Source organism: Salvelinus namaycush, chromosome 35 (assembly GCF_016432855.1).
Source record: "Salvelinus namaycush isolate Seneca chromosome 35, SaNama_1.0, whole genome shotgun sequence".
In the NCBI taxonomy this organism is placed as follows: Eukaryota; Metazoa; Chordata; class Actinopteri; order Salmoniformes; family Salmonidae; genus Salvelinus; species Salvelinus namaycush.
Genome location: NC_052341.1, coordinates 12,788,529 through 12,810,460, shown reverse-complemented (window position 1 = coordinate 12,810,460; position 21,932 = coordinate 12,788,529). Strand labels below are relative to the sequence as shown.

General features: G+C 33.8%; 1 protein-coding gene across 1 annotated transcript in view; it reads right to left on the bottom strand.

Annotated features, from left to right (window-relative positions):
• Positions 1–21,932, bottom strand: part of LOC120029402 (lutropin-choriogonadotropic hormone receptor-like) — a 52,978-nt gene that overhangs the window by 1,183 nt on the left and 29,863 nt on the right. Inside the window, exons 12-13 of the mRNA XM_038974623.1 lie at positions 8,571–8,828; positions 6,626–7,058 (exon numbers count right to left, since the gene is read on the bottom strand). Coding sequence (XP_038830551.1) covers positions 6,626–7,058; positions 8,571–8,828 — 691 coding nt within the window. The remainder of the gene's footprint in view (positions 1–6,625; positions 7,059–8,570; positions 8,829–21,932) is intronic.

Below are 21,932 nucleotides of genomic sequence, written 5' to 3'. Positions count from 1 at the left end.
CCCTAGTGGACTGACAAGATATGACGGCTTGTTACACATGGAGAAGGGGGTGGGGAAAAGAGAGGGAGAAAGGGACATTTATCGTACTTTTGGAAACTATGCTCACTGTAACCATATACCTTACCGCCCGTTTGGGTAAGAAACTTTTGAACGGTAGTGTGTGTGTATATACCTTTTTAGAGTTGAATTTGGGAGATGGTAACTCTATAAACAACTTATTCCGTGGTGCCCCAAATTCCTAATAAGTTAATTGTTACATGATTAATTTAATCGGGTAACAATTAAACATGATTTGATAAATAAGTCATCACATGAATGAAAGTCACATCACGACAGCTGGGAATTGCCAGGGACCTCACGATACGATATTATCATGATACTTACATGCTGACCACACCGCTCGCGTTGCATATACATTTACACATACATGTTATTCAATCATTGCACCCACACTGCTCACGCGCCCCAACGAGTGTCTGCGTTGCCAAGCGCTAAAATAGAAGTCAGTTCTATTTGTGTCGCTAAACGCGGTGCAACTCTTGCCTCTCCCATCTCCTCATTGGTTTATAGAAGCAGATACCCACGTGCCATCTCCTCATTGGTTATACCCACGTGGGTGATTGAAAGATGAACTGAGGTTGGTCGGTCGTGGTAATACACCTATGAAATATAAAGTTCAAAGAAGAAAAAGCCTGTAAGGAGAAGAGATGACTAGAAACGATTCGGTTGACCGTTTTTGTGTGGATTAATTATCGGAGTAGAGGACATTGTGTATTTCAGGTAAAATACCAACTCAACATTTATATCCTAGGACAAATTAGCTAGCAACTGCAAGCTAGATAAATTGCCATACATGTTTAATGCTTTTTGACCTGCCTCCAAATTAATATAATTGGTTCAGAGTTTGTTTTGATATTACAACCTGCTTGTCGAGATTGCGTTTGGTGTGGGAGGACAAAATCTATTTGCACACGATGGCGCACGCAGTCGTCCGGTTTGGGTATGGTGTTAGGTGCCAATACGATATGTATTGCGATTCAATACTGTGATTTTTATTGTGATTGGATGTTCCGAACATATTACTTCACCGCATTAAGAACCGGTGGAAGTTCTATCTGAAGGATGGGGTGATGTGTTATGTTCCACTGCAATGCCAATACAGATCCTAAGTAGCATGCTAGTGTGAATATCAGAACAGAACCTTGGTCTGTATTTCAATCATGTGGATACAGCCTTGACTTAGTCTTAAATGTGTCCAACGAGGTGTATAATACAAGTGTGTAAAACAATAATATTATAATTTTGAAGTTATTGGGGAAAACCAGTTCACTGAGCTAGAAAAAACAATTTGGAATCTATACAGACTTCTGTGAAGGAAATGTCTGGATGAGAAGTAATGAGTCTGGCCCAAATCACACCCTATATAGTGCACTACTTTTGATCAGGCTCCATAGGGCTCTGGTCAAAAGTAGTGCACTATATGGTGCATAGGGTACCATTTGGGATGCTCTCAATATCTAATTCAGCCACCACAGTGCAGTAAGGGTTTTCTGAATTGTTGATTTCATCCTTTATTTAACTATTTAAAATTATTCTCTTATTTATGTTATGTAATGCCATTAATGAGCACATTTGCCAAGTAGGTCCAAACGGAGCTTAGTAATTTTTAATGATGCTCTGTTTGTTTATATGTATCAAATTCATTCATGTTAAGAGAGACATCATGTGATTTTCTGTTCTGAGCAATGTTACAAAACAATGTATACAGTATGCCACAAAATGTTTTTTTTCTGCCATGGTGGTCTTTTCTGATTCCTTGGTAGTGACTGAAATGTGAATTCAAATACCTCTTCTGTTTTCAGTGCCAATCAAATATAAGCATTAATATGAACCCTGCTGTTATTTTGTCATAAATTATGAATGTACATACTGAACACAGAATCTAAATGGAAAAGGACATGTTATGTAGTTAGGGCAAATGGATGCTTTACACCAGGGTTTCCCAACCCTCTCCTCAGGCCCCCCCAGACGTTTCACATTTTAGTTTTATCCCTGAACTGGCACACCAGATTCAATTAGTCGACTAATCATCAACCCTTTGACTAATTGAATCCGGTTAGCAAGGAGAGGGTTGGGAAACCCTGGTGTATACGACCATGGGTGTCTCCCAAATGGCACTATATAGTGCACTACTTTTACCAGAGCCTTATATGGAATAGGTTGCCATTTGGGATGTAGCCCATGTCTTTGCAAACAGGTTCATGTGATCAAAAATGCATGTTCTCAAACAGTCAGAAAATGTAGCTAATGGCAGAAAGTCAATTTCCATTATGTACAGTATTGTATGACTCCCAATAAAGTAAATAATTGAAATTGAGTTAATTCTGGTTAAATACTGTATGTAACAGACTCTTGGGATACTGGAGACGGAGACTTCAACTGGGTACAAAGTCAAGGAAACATCACAAAATTACAAATATATAGCTTATTACTAGTTTCAATGAAACAAAGGGAATAATAAAGGTTTTATTGGTTAATGTAACAGTTTAGTTACACACAAGTTAACTTATCACAATGTTTTCTAAATAGAATATCACACCAAATGTTCAAATTAGAGATATAAATCACAGCACTCAGGTTAGGTGATAGTGAAGCACAGCACACTTGAGGAAGCCACACAAGCTACTAGCTACCAATGAATCAGGCTAAAGACAAATACAAAATGGCGTTCCCCTTTTAAAATGTACACAAGCAAAAATACAATACAAACAATGCACTTTAATCAACTCACCAATACACTCAACAATACTTTAAAACACTTTGGCAGCAGCTACCTCACTCTGATCTGGCTTGTATGCCAAGATAACGCCATGTGCTTATCTTGTATTTAACTAGGCAAGTCAGTTAGGAACAAATTCTTATTTACAATGACAGCCTACTGGGGAACAGTGGATTAACTGCCTTGTTCAGAGGCAGAACAATTATATATATTTTTTTCTTGTCAGCTCAGGGATTTGATCCAGCAATCTTTCGGGTTACTGGCCCAACACTACCTGTGGCGCCAGGTAGCCTAGTGGTTAAAGGGATGGGCACAGGCGCTCAATCACCTTCTTACAGCTGAGATTAAAGGTACGGCCTCAGAGGCGCATAAAGCCTGTCGCATGCTTCCTAGTCAAAACAGTTTGCGCATATGTTATGACAATTTTGGGACGTTTTTGTTCGTTTTGGTGTTCGGGAGTTTTTTTCCCGGCTGTTCATACACACATTTTTCTTCAGGCAAGTTGATTTTTTTAAATGTTAAAATGTTAATTTAACTAGGCAAGTCTGTTAACAAATTCTTATTTACTATGGATCGGATCCTTCAATAAAGTAATTGTCGTCATCGAGAGATGACTAGTTTTCTTGCAAATCTTTTCACTTGAGAAATATTACACCAAACATCTTATTTAGAAGTAAAGTTGCACAACTAAGACCTAAGCAATTAAAAAAAAATCTTAAATCAAGAAATCTAATACATTTTTATCCTAATTCAGACTATTTTGGGGAAGTGTATAATGGCTGTTGCTACGGCGTCCCAAGAGGGACAAACCGTAATATTGCTGCTTTTTTCAAATGCTTCAAGTCTTTTAAGGGAGCAGCTATGTGAAGCACAGACATTCACTTTGCCTAGCCGAGTTCTGCTAGGAGCAAACCGAACCTAGTAGGGATGTTTCGATTCACCGATAGGGGTCCCTGGTTCAACTATTCTTGATAGTTCTGCTTTAAAAGGTCAGTGCACAGTAATTTTTTTGCGTAAATAGTGTAAATGTGTAATTTCATAACAAGGACAAGTTTTACGAGCCGCACTGGTCTGAACAGGAGAAGATCAGCTCTCCTCAGTAAAGTTCAAAACAGTCAAAACTATTCGCTTTTAGAGAGTGAAATTCAATCTACAGTATCTTATATTAATTGGCTATGTATGTCATAGCTAATTTCTAAAGATACATATTGACATATTACTAGCTCAATTTTTCATCTGCTATATGACAAATGACAAAAGTGGGGACAAAAATATAAAATGCCCCTAATCTGATAGTGGTAGATGCTCAGTCTGCCCTCAGTCTGCCCTATGGCTATATAGTCAGAAGTCAGAAGTTTACATACACCTTAGCCAAATACACTTAAACTCAGTTTTTCACAATTCCTGACAAAATTCCCTGTCTTAGGTCAGTTAGGATCACCACTTTATTTTAAGAATGTGAAATGTCAGAATAATAGTAGAAAGAATGATTTATTTCGTCACATTCCCAGTGGGTCAGAAGTTTACATACACTCAATTAATATTTGGTAGCATTGCCTTTAAATTGTTTAACTTGGGTAAAACGTTTTGGGTAGCCTTCCACAAGCTTCCCACAATAAGTTGCGTGAATTTTGGCCCATTCCTCCTGACAGAGCTGGTGTAGCTGAAACAGGTTTGTAGGCCTCCTTGCTCGCACACGCTTTTTCAGTTCTGCCAACAAATTGTCTATAAGATTGAGGTCAGGGCTTTGTGATGGCCACTCCAATACCCTGACTTTGTTGTCCTTAAGCCATTTTGCTACAACTTTGGAAGTTTGCTTGCTCATATCCAATCAATAGAATTTACCACAGGTAGACTCCAATCAACTTGTAGAAACATCTCAAGGATGATCAATGGAAACAGAATGCACCTGAGCTCAATTTTGAGTCTCATAACAAAGGGTCTGAATACTTATGTAAATAAGGTATTTCTGTTTTATAAATTTGCAAAAATGTCTTAACATTTTCACTTTGTAATTATGGGGTATTGTGTATAGATTGCTGAGGATTTATATTTTATAACATTTTTACAAAATTTGGAAAAAGTCAAGGGGTCTGAATACTTTCCAGTACCAGTCAAAAGTAGGGGTTTTCTTTATTTTTACTATTTTCTACATTGTATAATAATAGTGACTACCTCAACTATGAAATAACATATGGAATCATGTAGTAACCAAAAAAGTGTTAAACAAATCAAAATATATTTGAGATTCTTCAAAGTAGCCACCCTTTGCCTTTGACAGCTTTGCACACGCTTGGCATTCTATCAACCAGCTTCATTAGGTAGTCACTTGGAATGCATTTCAATTAACAGGTGTCCCTTAGGTTCATTTGTGGAATTTCTTTCCTTAATTGCGTTTGAGCCAATCAGTTGTGTTGTGACAATGTAAGATTGGTACACAGAATATAACCCTATTTGGTAATAGACTAGAGTCTATATTATGTCAAGAACAGCTCAAATAAGCAAAGAGAAATGACAGTCCATCATTACATGAAGACATAAAGGTCAGTCAATACGGAAAATTTCAAGAACTTTGAAAGTTTCTTCAAGTGCAGTCGCAAAAACCATCAAGCGCCATGATGACATTTGCTCTCATGAGGACCGCCACAGGAAAGGAAGACCCAGAGTTATCTCTGCTGCAGAGGATAAGTTCATTAGAGTTTACCAGCCTCAGAAATTACAGCCCAGTTAAATGCTTCAGAGTTCAAGTAACAGACACATCTCAACATCAACTGTTCAGAGGAGACTGTGTGAATCAGGCCTTCATGGTCGAATTGCTGATAAGAAACCACTACTAAAGGACACCAATAAGAAGAAGAGACATGCTTGGGCCAAGAAACACGAGCAATGGACATTAGACTGGTGGAAATCTGTCCTTTGGTCTGATCAGTCCAAATTTGAGATTTTTAGTTCTAACCGCCGTGTCTTTGTGAGACGCAGAGTAGGTGAAAGGATTATCTCTGTATGTGTGGTTCCCACCATGAAGCAGTGCGGAGGGGGTGTGATGGTGTGGAGGTGCTTTGCTGCTGACACTGTCAGTGATTTATTTAGAATTCAAGGCACACTTAACCAGCATAGTTACCACAGCATTCTGCAGCGATACGCCATCCTATCTGGTTTGCGCTTAGTGGGACTATCATTTGTTTTTCAACAGGACAATGACCCAACACACACCTCCAGGCTGTGTAAGGACTATTTGACCAAGAAAGGAGAGTGATGGAGTGCTGAATCAGATGACTTGACCTCAACCCAATTGAGATGGTTGGGGATAAGTTGGACCGCAAAAGGAAAAGTAGCCAACAAGTGCTCAGCATATGGGAACTCCTTCAAGACTGTTGGAAAAGCATTCCAGGTGACTACCTCATGAAGCTGGTTGAGAGAATGCCAAGAGTGTTCAAAGCTGTCATCAAGGCAAAGGGTGGCTACTTTGAAGAATCAAAAATATTTTTTGGGTTACTACGTGATTCCATAAGTGTTATTTCATTGTTTTGATGTCTTCAATATTATTCTACAATGTGGAAAATAGAAAAAATAAAGAAAAACCCTTGAATGAGTAGGTTTGTCCAAACTTTTGACTGGTTCTGTATTTATTTTTTTACAGACAATTGTTTTCGTTGTCATTCAACCATTGGCTTAAAATGTGATTTTACCCACAGTTCTGATTTACTGAGACTAGTCATGTTGCTCCTCCTCCCTTGCAGAGAGAGCATCCTTGCATCTTGATGTGGTAGGTGTAGAACCTGAAAGAGTGATGTTTTCTGGGGGACGTAGTACTACCCTTAGGCGGTATAGTGTGTGCTTCCAGGTTCTGTGCCCTGTAGAACTCCGCTCTGGCATGGCAAAAACTACAGCGACTCAACAACAAACGTATATCCTTCCGAAACGATCGAGTAAATATGGTGTAGAGGAAGGGGTTACAGAGGGAGTTGATTGGGTAGAAGAGGACGAGCAGGATCTTGGAGTGGGAGACGGTGATGAGGGGCATGCGGAGAGCCGCCGAGATGCCGAAGAAGGAGATGGGTGCCATGCAGATAAAGTCGGTGAAGATTAGGACGGCCATGCGCTTGGCGATCTTGGAGTCACCGTGACGGATTGCTAGGTCGGGGTTGTGGATGGACAGGTAGATGCGTACGTAGCAGTAGCAGATGATGAAAAAGGCAGTGACGTTGAGGAGGAGGAGTGCTACAACATACACCTGGGAGGCTAGGGACTCGATGTCCATGGGCAGGCAGATTGACACCTGGAGGATAAAATATCAAAGAAAGTCAATCAATCAAGTAAATGTATAAAGCCCGTTTTACATCAGCAATTGTCATGAAGTTATTTTACAGCAGAAATAAAAAGCCTGTGAATGTTCATCTACTACAGTATATGTTCTGTGTAAAGTGAATGTTTGAAACGGGCCCAGGTTTACAAAAAGCATCACAGATTAAGCCTTGTCCTGGTCTAAAAAGCATGTTCAATGGAGACTGAAAGTGCTGTATAGTCTAGGACTAGGCTTAATCTGTTTCTGGTAAACCGGCCCTTTGTTAACAGGCCCTAAATTTATATATATATATATATTTAAAAAAAAATATATATATATATATTGAACATAAACGCAACATAATATAAAAATATAAACGCAGCATGCAACAATTTCAAAGATTTTACTGAGTTGCAGTTCATATAAAGAAATCAGTTAGTTGAAATGAATTCATTACTCCCTAATCTATGGATTCCACATGACTGGGAATACAAATATGCATCTGTTGGTCACAGATACCTTAAAAAAAAGTTAGGGGTGTGGATCAGAAAACCAGTCAGTATCTGGTGTGAACACCATTTGCCTCATGCAGCGCGACACATGTCCTTTGCATAGAGTTGATCAGGCTGTTGATTGTGGCCTGTGCAATGTTGTCCCACTCCTATTCAATGGCTGTGCAAAGTTGCTGGATATTGGCGGAACTGGAAGACGCTGTCGTAGACGTTGAACGAGAGCATCCCAAACATGCTCAATGGGTGACGGGTCTGGTGAGTATGCAAGCCATGGAAAAACTAGGCCATTTTCAGATTCCATGTTATATGTACAGATCCATGCGACATTGGGCCAGGCATTATCATGCTGAAACATGAGGTAATGGCAGGACAATGGGCCTCAGGATCTCGTCACAGTATCTCTGTGCATTCAAATTGCCATTGATAAAACACAATTGTGTTTGTTGTCTGTAGCTTATGCCTTCCCATACCATAACCCCACCGCCAACAGCAAACTTCTTGCCCACACAATGCAATACGCGTGGTCTGCGGTTGTGAGCCCGGTTGGAAGTGGTAGAGAAAATGGAGGTGGCTTATGGTAGAGAAATTAACATAAAATTCTCTGGAAACAGCTCTGGTGGACATTCCTGCAGTCAGCATGCCAATTGCATGCTCCCTCAAAACTTGACACATCTGTGTCATTGTGTTGTATGACAAAACTGCACAGTTTAGAGTGGCCTTTTATTGTCCCCAGCACAAAGTGTGTAATGATCGTGCTGTTTAATCAGCTTCTTGATATGCCACACATGTCAGGTGGATGGATTATCTTGGCAAAGGAGAAATGCGAAGTAACAGTGATGTAAACAGATTTGTGCACACATTTTGAGAGAAATAAGCTTCTTGTGCATATGGAAAATGTATGGGATCTTTTATTTCAGCTCATGAAACATGGGACCAACACTTTACATGTTGAGTTTATATTTTTGTTCAACGTATATTTACAAATTCTGCTGACCTTAGTGTAGCTGCTGACCCCGAGGACAGGAAGCAGAGCGGCCAATAGGGAGAAGCCCCACCCCCCAGCCATCATGGCTACCACATGCCTCAGCCGCAGCCTCTTGTTCTTGTGCATGGCGTTGGTGATGGTGTGCCACCGCTCTAACGTTATCATGGTCAGTGTGTAGACGGACAGCTCGCTGGCGAACACCGTCAGGAACCCCGCCACGCCACAGCCCGCACCCGTCTGCCAGAACGTGGCGTGGTTGTAGTATTCCTACAATATAATAGAACTTTATTATTGGATATGGACTAGAACTCCTACAATACAACTATTATTGGATATGGATTAGAACTCTTACAATACAACTTTATTATTGGATATGGACTAGAACTCCTACAATACAACTTTATTATTGGATATAGACTAGAACTCCTACAATACAACTTTATTATTGGATATGGACTAGAACTCCTACAATACAACTTTATTATTGGATATGGATTAGAACTCCTACAATAAAAATACAACTTTATTATTGGATATGGACTAGAACTCCTACAACACAACTTTATTATTGGATATGGACTAGAACTCCTACAACACAACTTTATTATTGGATATGGACTAGAACTCTTACAATACAACTTTATTATTGGATATGGATTAGAACTCTTACAATACAACTTTATTATTGGATATGGACTAGAACTCCTACAACACAACTTTATTATTGGATATGGATTAGAACTCCTACAATAAAAATACAACTTTATTATTGGATATGGACTAGAACTCCTACAACACAACTTTATTATTGGATATGGACTAGAACTCCTACAACACAACTTTATTATTGGATATGGACTAGAACTCTTACAATACAACTTTATTATTGGATATGGATTAGAACTCTTACAATACAACTTTATTATTGGATATGGACTAGAACTCCTACAACACAACTTTATTATTGGATATGGATTAGAACTCCTACAAACAATACAACTTTATTATTGGATATGGACTAGAACTCCTACAATACAACGTTATTATTGGAAATGGATTAGAACTCTTACAATACAACTTTATTATTGGATATGGACTAGAACTCCTACAATACAACTTTATTATTGGATATGGACTAGAACTCCTACAATACAACTTTATTATTGGATATGGACTAGAACTCCTACAATAAAATGCAACTTTATTATTGGATATGGACTAGAACTCCTACAATAAAATACAACTTTATTATTGGATATGGACTAGAACTCCTACAATACAACTTTATTATTGGATATGGACTAGAACTCCTACAATAAAATACAACTTTATTATTGGATATGGACTAGAACTCCTACAATAAAATACAACTTTATTATTGGATATGGACTAGAACTCCTACAATACAACTTTATTATTGGATATGGACTAGAACTCCTACAATACAACTTTATTATTGGATATGGACTAGAACTCCTACAATACAACTTTATTATTGGATATGGACGAGAACTCCTACAATAAAATACAACTTATTGGATATGGACTAGAACTCCTACAACACAACTTTATTATTGGATATGGATTAGAACTCCTACAAACAATACAACTTTATTATTGGATATGGACTAGAACTCCTACAATACAACGTTATTATTGGAAATGGATTAGAACTCTTACAATACAACTTTATTATTGGATATGGACTAGAACTCCTACAATACAACTTTATTATTGGATATGGACTAGAACTCCTACAATACAACTTTATTATTGGATATGGACTAGAACTCCTACAATACAACTTTATTATTGGATATGGACTAGAACTCCTACAATAAAATGCAACTTTATTATTGGATATGGACTAGAACTCCTACAATAAAATACAACTTTATTATTGGATATGGACTAGAACTCCTACAATACAACTTTATTATTGGATATGGACTAGAACTCCTACAATAAAATACAACTTTATTATTGGATATGGACTAGAACTCCTACAATACAACTTTATTATTGGATATGGACTAGAACTCCTACAATACAACTTTATTATTGGATATGGACTAGAACTCCTACAACACAACTTTATTATTGGATATGGATTAGAACTCCTACAAACAATACAACTTTATTATTGGATATGGACTAGAACTCCTACAATACAACGTTATTATTGGAAATGGATTAGAACTCTTACAATACAACTTTATTATTGGATATGGACTAGAACTCCTACAATACAACTTTATTATTGGATATGGACTAGAACTCCTACAATACAACTTTATTATTGGATATGGACTAGAACTCCTACAATAAAATGCAACTTTATTATTGGATATGGACTAGAACTCCTACAATAAAATACAACTTTATTATTGGATATGGACTAGAACTCCTACAATAAAATACAACTTTATTATTGGATATGGACTAGAACTCCTACAATAAAATACAACTTTATTATTGGATATGGACTAGAACTCCTACAATACAACTTTATTATTGGATATGGACTAGAACTCCTACAATACAATACAACTTTATTATTGGATATGGACTAGAACTCCTACAATAAAATACAACTATTATTGGATATGGACTAGAACTCCTACAACACAACTTTATTATTGGATATGGATTAGAACTCCTACAAACAATACAACTTTATTATTGGATATGGACTAGAACTCCTACAATACAACTTTATTATTGGATATGGACTAGAACTCCTACAATACAACTTTATTATTGGATATGGACTAGAACTCCTACAATACAACTTTATTATTGGATATGGACTAGAACTCCTACAATACAACTTTATTATTGGATATGGACTAGAACTCCTACAATACAACTTTATTATTGGATATGGACTAGAACTCCTACAATAAAATAACTTTATTATTGGATATGGACTAGAACTCCTACAATACAACTTTATTATTGGATATGGACTAGAACTCCTACAATACAACTTTATTATTGGATATGGATTAGAACTCCTACAATAAAATACAACTATTATTGGATATGGACTAGAACTCCTACAATACAACTTTATTATTGGATATGGACTAGAACTCCTACAACACAACTTTATTATTGGATATGGATTAGAACTCCTACAAACAATACAACTTTATTATTGGATATGGACTAGAACTCCTACAATACAACGTTATTATTGGAAATGGATTAGAACTCTTACAATACAACTTTATTATTGGATATGGACTAGAACTCCTACAATACAACTTTATTATTGGATATGGACTAGAACTCCTACAATAAAATGCAACTTTATTATTGGATATGGACTAGAACTCCTACAATAAAATACAACTTTATTATTGGATATGGACTAGAACTCCTACAATACAACTTTATTATTGGATATGGACTAGAACTCCTACAATAAAATACAACTTTATTATTGGATATGGACTAGAACTCCTACAATAAAATACAACTTTATTATTGGATATGGACTAGAACTCCTACAATACAACTTTATTATTGGATATGGACTAGAACTCCTACAATACAACTTTATTATTGGATATGGACTAGAACTCCTACAATACAACTTTATTATTGGATATGGACGAGAACTCCTACAATAAAATACAACTTATTGGATATGGACTAGAACTCCTACAACACAACTTTATTATTGGATATGGATTAGAACTCCTACAAACAATACAACTTTATTATTGGATATGGACTAGAACTCCTACAATACAACGTTATTATTGGAAATGGATTAGAACTCTTACAATACAACTTTATTATTGGATATGGACTAGAACTCCTACAATACAACTTTATTATTGGATATGGACTAGAACTCCTACAATACAACTTTATTATTGGATATGGACTAGAACTCCTACAATACAACTTTATTATTGGATATGGACTAGAACTCCTACAATAAAATGCAACTTTATTATTGGATATGGACTAGAACTCCTACAATAAAATACAACTTTATTATTGGATATGGACTAGAACTCCTACAATACAACTTTATTATTGGATATGGACTAGAACTCCTACAATAAAATACAACTTTATTATTGGATATGGACTAGAACTCCTACAATACAACTTTATTATTGGATATGGACTAGAACTCCTACAATACAACTTTATTATTGGATATGGACTAGAACTCCTACAACACAACTTTATTATTGGATATGGATTAGAACTCCTACAAACAATACAACTTTATTATTGGATATGGACTAGAACTCCTACAATACAACGTTATTATTGGAAATGGATTAGAACTCTTACAATACAACTTTATTATTGGATATGGACTAGAACTCCTACAATACAACTTTATTATTGGATATGGACTAGAACTCCTACAATACAACTTTATTATTGGATATGGACTAGAACTCCTACAATAAAATGCAACTTTATTATTGGATATGGACTAGAACTCCTACAATAAAATACAACTTTATTATTGGATATGGACTAGAACTCCTACAATAAAATACAACTTTATTATTGGATATGGACTAGAACTCCTACAATACAACTTTATTATTGGATATGGACTAGAACTCCTACAATAAAATACAACTATTATTGGATATGGACTAGAACTCCTACAACACAACTTTATTATTGGATATGGACTAGAACTCCTACAATAAAATACAACTATTATTGGATATGGACTAGAACTCCTACAACACAACTTTATTATTGGATATGGATTAGAACTCCTACAAACAATACAACTTTATTATTGGATATGGACTAGAACTCCTACAATACAACTTTATTATTGGATATGGACTAGAACTCCTACAATACAACTTTATTATTGGATATGGACTAGAACTCCTACAATACAACTTTATTATTGGATATGGACTAGAACTCCTACAATACAACTTTATTATTGGATATGGACTAGAACTCCTACAATACAACTTTATTATTGGATATGGACTAGAACTCCTACAATACAACTTTATTATTGGATATGGACTAGAACTCCTACAATAAAATAACTTTATTATTGGATATGGACTAGAACTCTTACAATACAACTTTATTATTGGATATGGACTAGAACTCTTACAATACAACTTTATTATTGGATATGGACTAGAACTCCTACAATACAACTTTATTATTGGATATGGACTAGAACTCCTACAATACAACTTTATTATTGGATATGGATTAGAACTCCTACAATAAAATACAACTATTATTGGATATGGACTAGAGCTCCTACAATACAACTTTATTATTGGATATGGACTAGAACTCCTACAATACAACTTTATTATTGGATATGGACTAGAACTCCTACAATAAAATACAACTTTATTATTGGATATGGACTATAACTCCTACAATAAAATACAACTTTATTATTGGATATGGACTAGAACTCCTACAATACAACTTTATTATTGGATATGGACTAGAACTCCTACAATACAACTTTATTATTGGATATGGACGAGAACTCCTACAATAAAATACAACTTATTGGATATGGACTAGAACTCCTACAACACAACTTTATTATTGGATATGGATTAGAACTCCTACAAACAATACAACTTTATTATTGGATATGGACTAGAACTCCTACAATACAACGTTATTATTGGAAATGGATTAGAACTCTTACAATACAACTTTATTATTGGATATGGACTAGAACTCCTACAATACAACTTTATTATTGGATATGGACTAGAACTCCTACAATACAACTTTATTATTGGATATGGACTAGAACTCCTACAATACAACTTTATTATTGGATATGGACTAGAACTCCTACAATAAAATGCAACTTTATTATTGGATATGGACTAGAACTCCTACAATAAAATACAACTTTATTATTGGATATGGACTAGAACTCCTACAATACAACTTTATTATTGGATATGGACTAGAACTCCTACAATAAAATACAACTTTATTATTGGATATGGACTAGAACTCCTACAATACAACTTTATTATTGGATATGGACTAGAACTCCTACAATACAACTTTATTATTGGATATGGACTAGAACTCCTACAATACAACTTTATTATTGGATATGGACTAGAACTCCTACAATACAACTTTATTATTGGATATGGACTAGAACTCCTACAATAAAATGCAACTTTATTATTGGATATGGACTAGAACTCCTACAATAAAATACAACTTTATTATTGGATATGGACTAGAACTCCTACAATAAAATACAACTTTATTATTGGATATGGACTAGAACTCCTACAATACAACTTTATTATTGGATATGGACTAGAACTCCTACAATACAACTTTATTATTGGATATGGACTAGAACTCCTACAATAAAATACAACTATTATTGGATATGGACTAGAACTCCTACAACACAACTTTATTATTGGATATGGATTAGAACTCCTACAAACAATACAACTTTATTATTGGATATGGACTAGAACTCCTACAATACAACTTTATTATTGGATATGGACTAGAACTCCTACAATACAACTTTATTATTGGATATGGACTAGAACTCCTACAATACAACTTTATTATTGGATATGGACTAGAACTCCTACAATACAACCTGTATTATTGGATATGGACTAGAACTCCTACAATACAAACTTTATTATTTGGATACTGGACCCTAGAACTCCTACCAATAAAATACAACTTTATTATTGGATATGGACTAGAACTCCTTAACAATACAACTTTATCATTGGATATGGACTAGAACTCCTACAATACAACTTTATTATTGGATATGGACTAGACTCCTTACCAATACAACTTTATTATTGGAATATGGACCTAGAACTCCTACAATACAACTTTATTATTGGATATGGACTAGAAAAAATAAAATTTATTATGGAATGGACTAGAACTCCTACAATAAAATCAACTTTATTATTGGATATGGACTGAAACTCCTACAATCAACTTTATTTTGGATATGGACTAGAACTCCTAAACAACCTATTATTGGATATGGATTCGAAATCCTACATAAATCAATTTATTATTAGATAGGATTAGATTCCTACCATACAATACAACTTTATTATTGGATAAGGACTAGAATCCTACAATACAACTTTATTATTGGATATGGATTAGAACTCCAAAACATACAACTTTATTATTGGATATGGACTAGAACTCCTACAACACAACTTTATTAGGATATGGACTAGAACTCCTACAATGCAACTTTATTATTGGATATGGACTAGAACTCCTACAATCAACTTATATTGGATATGATTAGAATCCTCATAAAATCAACTTTATATTGATATGGATAGATACACTACAATACAACTTTATTATTGGATATGGACTAGAACTCCTACAATAAATACAACTATTATTGATATGGACAGAACTCTACCATAAAATACAACTATTATTGGATATGGACTAGAACCTTACTAAATAAACTTTATTATTGGATATGGACTAGAACTCTTACTCCTACAATACAACGTTTATTGGAAATGGATTTAGAACTCTTACAATACAACTTTATTATTGGATATGGACTAGAACTCCTACATACAACTTTATTATTGGATATGGACTAGAACTCCTACAATACAACTTTATTATTGGATATGGACTAGAACTCCTACACATAAAAATGCAACTTTATTATTGGATATGGACTAGAACTCCTACAATAAAATACAACTATTATTGGATATGGACTAGAACTCCTACAATAAAATGCAACTTTATTATTGGATATGGACTAGAACTCCTACAATAAAATACAACTATTATTGGATATGGACTAGAACTCCTACATAAATGCAACTTTATTATTGGATATGGACTAGAACTCCTACAATAAAATACAACTATTATTGGATATGGACTAGAACTCCTACAACACAACTTATTATTGGTATATGGACTAGAACTCCTACAATAAATACAACTATTTATTGGATATGGACTAGAACTCCGACAACACAAACTTTATTATTGGGATATGGATTAGAACTCCTACACACAATACAACTTTATTATTGGATATGGACTAGAACTCCTACAATACAACTTTATTATTGATATGGACTAGAACTCCTACATACAACTTTATTATTGGATATGGATAGAACTCCTACAATACACTTTATTATTGGATATGGACTAGAACTCCTACAATACAACTTTATTATTGGATATGGACTAGAACGCTTACAATACAACTTTATTATTGGATATGGACTAGAACTCCTACAATACAACTTTATTATTGGATATGGACTAGAACTCCTACAATACAACTTTATTATTGGATATGGATTTGAACTCCTACAATAAAATACAACTATTATTGGATATGGACTAGAACTCCTACAATACAACTTTATTATTGGATATGGACTAGAACTCCTACAAACAATACAACTTTATTATTGGATATGGACTAGAACTCCTACAATACAACTTTATTATTGGATATGGACTAGAACTCCTACAATACAACTTTATTATTGGATATGGACTAGAACTCTTACAATACAACTTTATTATTGGATATGGACTAGAACTCCTACAATACAACTTTATTATTGGATATGGACTAGAACTCCTACAATACAACTTTATTATTGGATATGGACTAGAACTCCTACAATACAACTTTATTATTGGATATGGACTAGAACTCCTACAATACAACTTTATTATTGGATATGGATTAGAACTCCTACAATAAAATACAACTATTATTGGATATGGACTAGAACTCCTACAATACAACTTTATTATTGGATATGGACTAGAACTCTTACAATACAACTTTATTATTGGATATGGACTAGAACTCCTACAATAAAATACAACTATTATTGGATATGGACTAGAACTCCTACAATACAACTTTATTATTGGATATGGACTAGAACTCCTACAATACAACTTTATTATTGGATATGGACTAGAACTCCTACAATACAACTTTATTATTGGATATGGACTAGAACTCCTACAATACAACTTTATTATTGGATATGGACTAGAACTCCTACAATACAACGTTATTATTGGATATGGACTAGAACTCCTACAATAAAATAACTTTATTATTGGATATGGACTAGAACTCTTACAATACAACTTTATTATTGGATATGGACTAGAACTCCTACAATACAACTTTATTATTGGATATGGACTAGAACTCCTACAATACAACTTTATTATTGGATATGGACTAGAACTCCTACAATAAAATACAACTATTATTGGATATGGACTAGAACTCCTACAATAAAATACAACTATTATTGGATATGGACTAGAACTCCTACAATACAACTTTATTATTGGATATGGACTAGAACTCCTACAATAAAATAACTTTATTATTGGATATGGACTAGAACTCCTACAATAAAATACAACTTTATTATTGGATATGGACTAGAACTCCTACAATAAAATACAACTTTATTATTGGATATGGACTAGAACTCCTACAATACAACTTTATTATTGGATATGGACTAGAACTCCTACAATACAACTGTATTATTGGATATGGACTAGAACTCTTACAATACAACTTTATTATTGGATATGGACTAGAACTCCTACAATAAAATACAACTTTATTATTGGATATGGACTAGAACTCCAACAATACAACTTTATTATTGGATATGGACTAGAACTCCTACAATACAACTTTATTATTGGATATGGACTAGAACTCCTACAATACAACTTTATTATTGGATATGGACTAGAACTCCTACAATACAACTTTATTATTGGATATGGACTAGAACTCCTACAATACAACTTTATTATTGGATATGGACTAGAACTCTTACAATACAACTTTATTATTGGATATGGACTAGAACTCCTACAATACAACTTTATTATTGGATATGGACTAGAACTCCTACAATACAACTTTATTATTGGATATGGACTAGAACTCCTACAATAAAATACAACTTTATTATTGGATATGGACTAGAACTCCTACAATAAAATACAACTTTATTATTGGATATGGACTAGAACTCCTACAATGCAACTTTATTATTGGATATGGACTAGAACTCCTACAATGCAACTTTATTATTGGATATGGATTCGAATTCCTACAATAAAATGCAACTTTATTATTAGATATGGATTAGAGTTCCTACAATACAATACAACTTTATTATTGGATATGGACTAGAATTCCTACAATACAACTTTATTATTGGATATGGATTAGAACTCCAACAATACAACTTTATTATTGGATATGGACTAGAACTCCTACAACACAACTTTTATTAGATATGGACTAGAACTCCTACAATGCAACTTTATTATTGGATATGGACTAGAACTCCTACAATGCAACTTTATTATTGGATATGGATTAGAATTCCTACAATAAAATGCAACTTTATTATTAGATATGGATTAGAGTTCCTACAATACAATACAACTTTATTATTGGATATGGACTAGAACTCCTACAATAAAATACAACTATTATTGGATATGGACGAGAACTCTTACAATAAAATACAACTATTATTGGATATGGACTAGAACTCTTACAATAAAATACAACTTTATTATTGGATATGGACTAGAACTCTTACAATAAAATACAACTTTATTATTGGATATGGACTAGAACTCTTACAATACAACTTTATTATTGGATATGGACTAGAACTCCTACAATAAAATACAACTATTATTGGATATGGACTAGAACTCCTACAACACAACTTTATTATTGGATATGGACTAGAACTCCTACAATACAACTTTATTATTGGATATGGACTAGAACTCCTACAATACAACTTTATTATTGGATATGGACTAGAACTCCTACAATACAACTTTATTATTAGATATGGACTAGAACTCCTACAACACAACTTTATTATTGGATATGGATTAGAACTCCTACAATAAAATACAACTATTATTGGATATGGACTAGAACTCCTACAATACAACTTTATTATTGGATATGGATTAGAACTCCTACAATAAAATACAACTATTATTGGATATGGACTAGAACTCCTACAATACAACTTTATTATTGGATATGGACTAGAACTCCTACAAACAATACAACTTTATTATTGGATATGGACTAGAACTCCTACAATACAACTTTATTATTGGATATGGACTAGAACTCCTACAATACAACTTTATTATTGGATATGGACTAGAACTCTTACAATACAACTTTATTATTGGATATGGACTAGAACTCCTACAATACAACTTTATTATTGGATATGGACTAGAACTCCTACAATACAACTTTATTATTGGATATGGATTAGAACTCCTACAATAAAATACAACTATTATTGGATATGGACTAGAACTCCTACAATACAACTTTATTATTGGATATGGACTAGAACTCCTACAATACAACTTTATTATTGGATATGGATTAGAACTCCTACAATAAAATACAACTATTATTGGATATGGACTAGAACTCCTACAATACAACTTTATTATTGGATATGGACTAGAACTCTTACAATACAACTTTATTATTGGATATGGACTAGAACTCCTACAATAAAATACAACTATTATTGGATATGGACTAGAACTCCTACAATACAACTTTATTATTGGATATGGACTAGAACTCCTACAATACAACTTTATTATTGGATATGGACTAGAACTCCTACAATACAACTTTATTATTGGATATGGACTAGAACTCCTACAATACAACTTTATTATTGGATATGGACTAGAACTCCTACAATAAAATAACTTTATTATTGGATATGGACTAGAACTCTTACAATACAACTTTATTATTGGATATGGACTAGAACTCCTACAATACAACTTTATTATTGGATATGGACTAGAACTCCTACAATACAACTTTATTATTGGATATGGACTAGAACTCCTACAATAAAATACAACTATTATTGGATATGGACTAGAACTCCTACAATAAAATACAACTATTATTGGATATGGACTAGAACTCCTACAATAAAATAACTTTATTATTGGATATGGACTAGAACTCCTACAATAAAATACAACTTTATTATTGGATATGGACTAGAACTCCTACAATAAAATACAACTTTATTATTGGATATGGACTAGAACTCCTACAATACAACTTTATTATTGGATATGGACTAGAACTCCTACAATACAACTGTATTATTGGATATGGACTAGAACTCTTACAATACAACTTTATTATTGGATATGGACTAGAACTCCTACAATAAAATACAACTTTATTATTGGATATGGACTAGAACTCCAACAATACAACTTTATTATTGGATATGGACTAGAACTCCTACAATACAACTTTATTATTGGATATGGACTAGAACTCCTACAATACAACTTTATTATTGGATATGGACTAGAACTCCTACAATACAACTTTATTATTGGATATGGACTAGAACTCTTACAATACAACTTTATTATTGGATATGGACTAGAACTCCTACAATACAACTTTATTATTGGATATGGACTAGAACTCCTACAATACAACTTTATTATTGGATATGGACTAGAACTCCTACAATAAAATACAACTTTATTATTGGATATGGACTAGAACTCCTACAATAAAATACAACTTTATTATTGGATATGGACTAGAACTCCTACAATAAAATACAACTTTATTATTGGATATGGACTAGAACTCCTACAATACAACTTTATTATTGGATATGGACTAGAACTCCTACAATACAACTGTATTATTGGATATGGACTAGAACTCCTACAATAAAATACAACTATTATTGGATATGGACGAGAACTCTTACAATAAAATACAACTATTATTGGATATGGACTAGAACTCTTACAATAAAATACAACTTTATTATTGGATATGGACTAGAACTCTTACAATAAAATACAACTTTATTATTGGATATGGACTAGAACTCTTACAATACAACTTTATTATTGGATATGGACTAGAACTCCTACAATAAAATACAACTATTATTGGATATGGACTAGAACTCCTACAACACAACTTTATTATTGGATATGGATTAGAACTCCTACAAACAATACAACTTTATTATTGGATATGGACTAGAACTCCTACAATACAACTTTATTATTGGATATGGACTAGAACTCCTACAATACAACTTTATTATTGGATATGGACTAGAACTCCTACAATACAACTTTATTATTGGATATGGACTAGAACTCCTACAATACAACTTTATTATTAGATATGGACTAGAACTCCTACAACACAACTTTATTATTGGATAT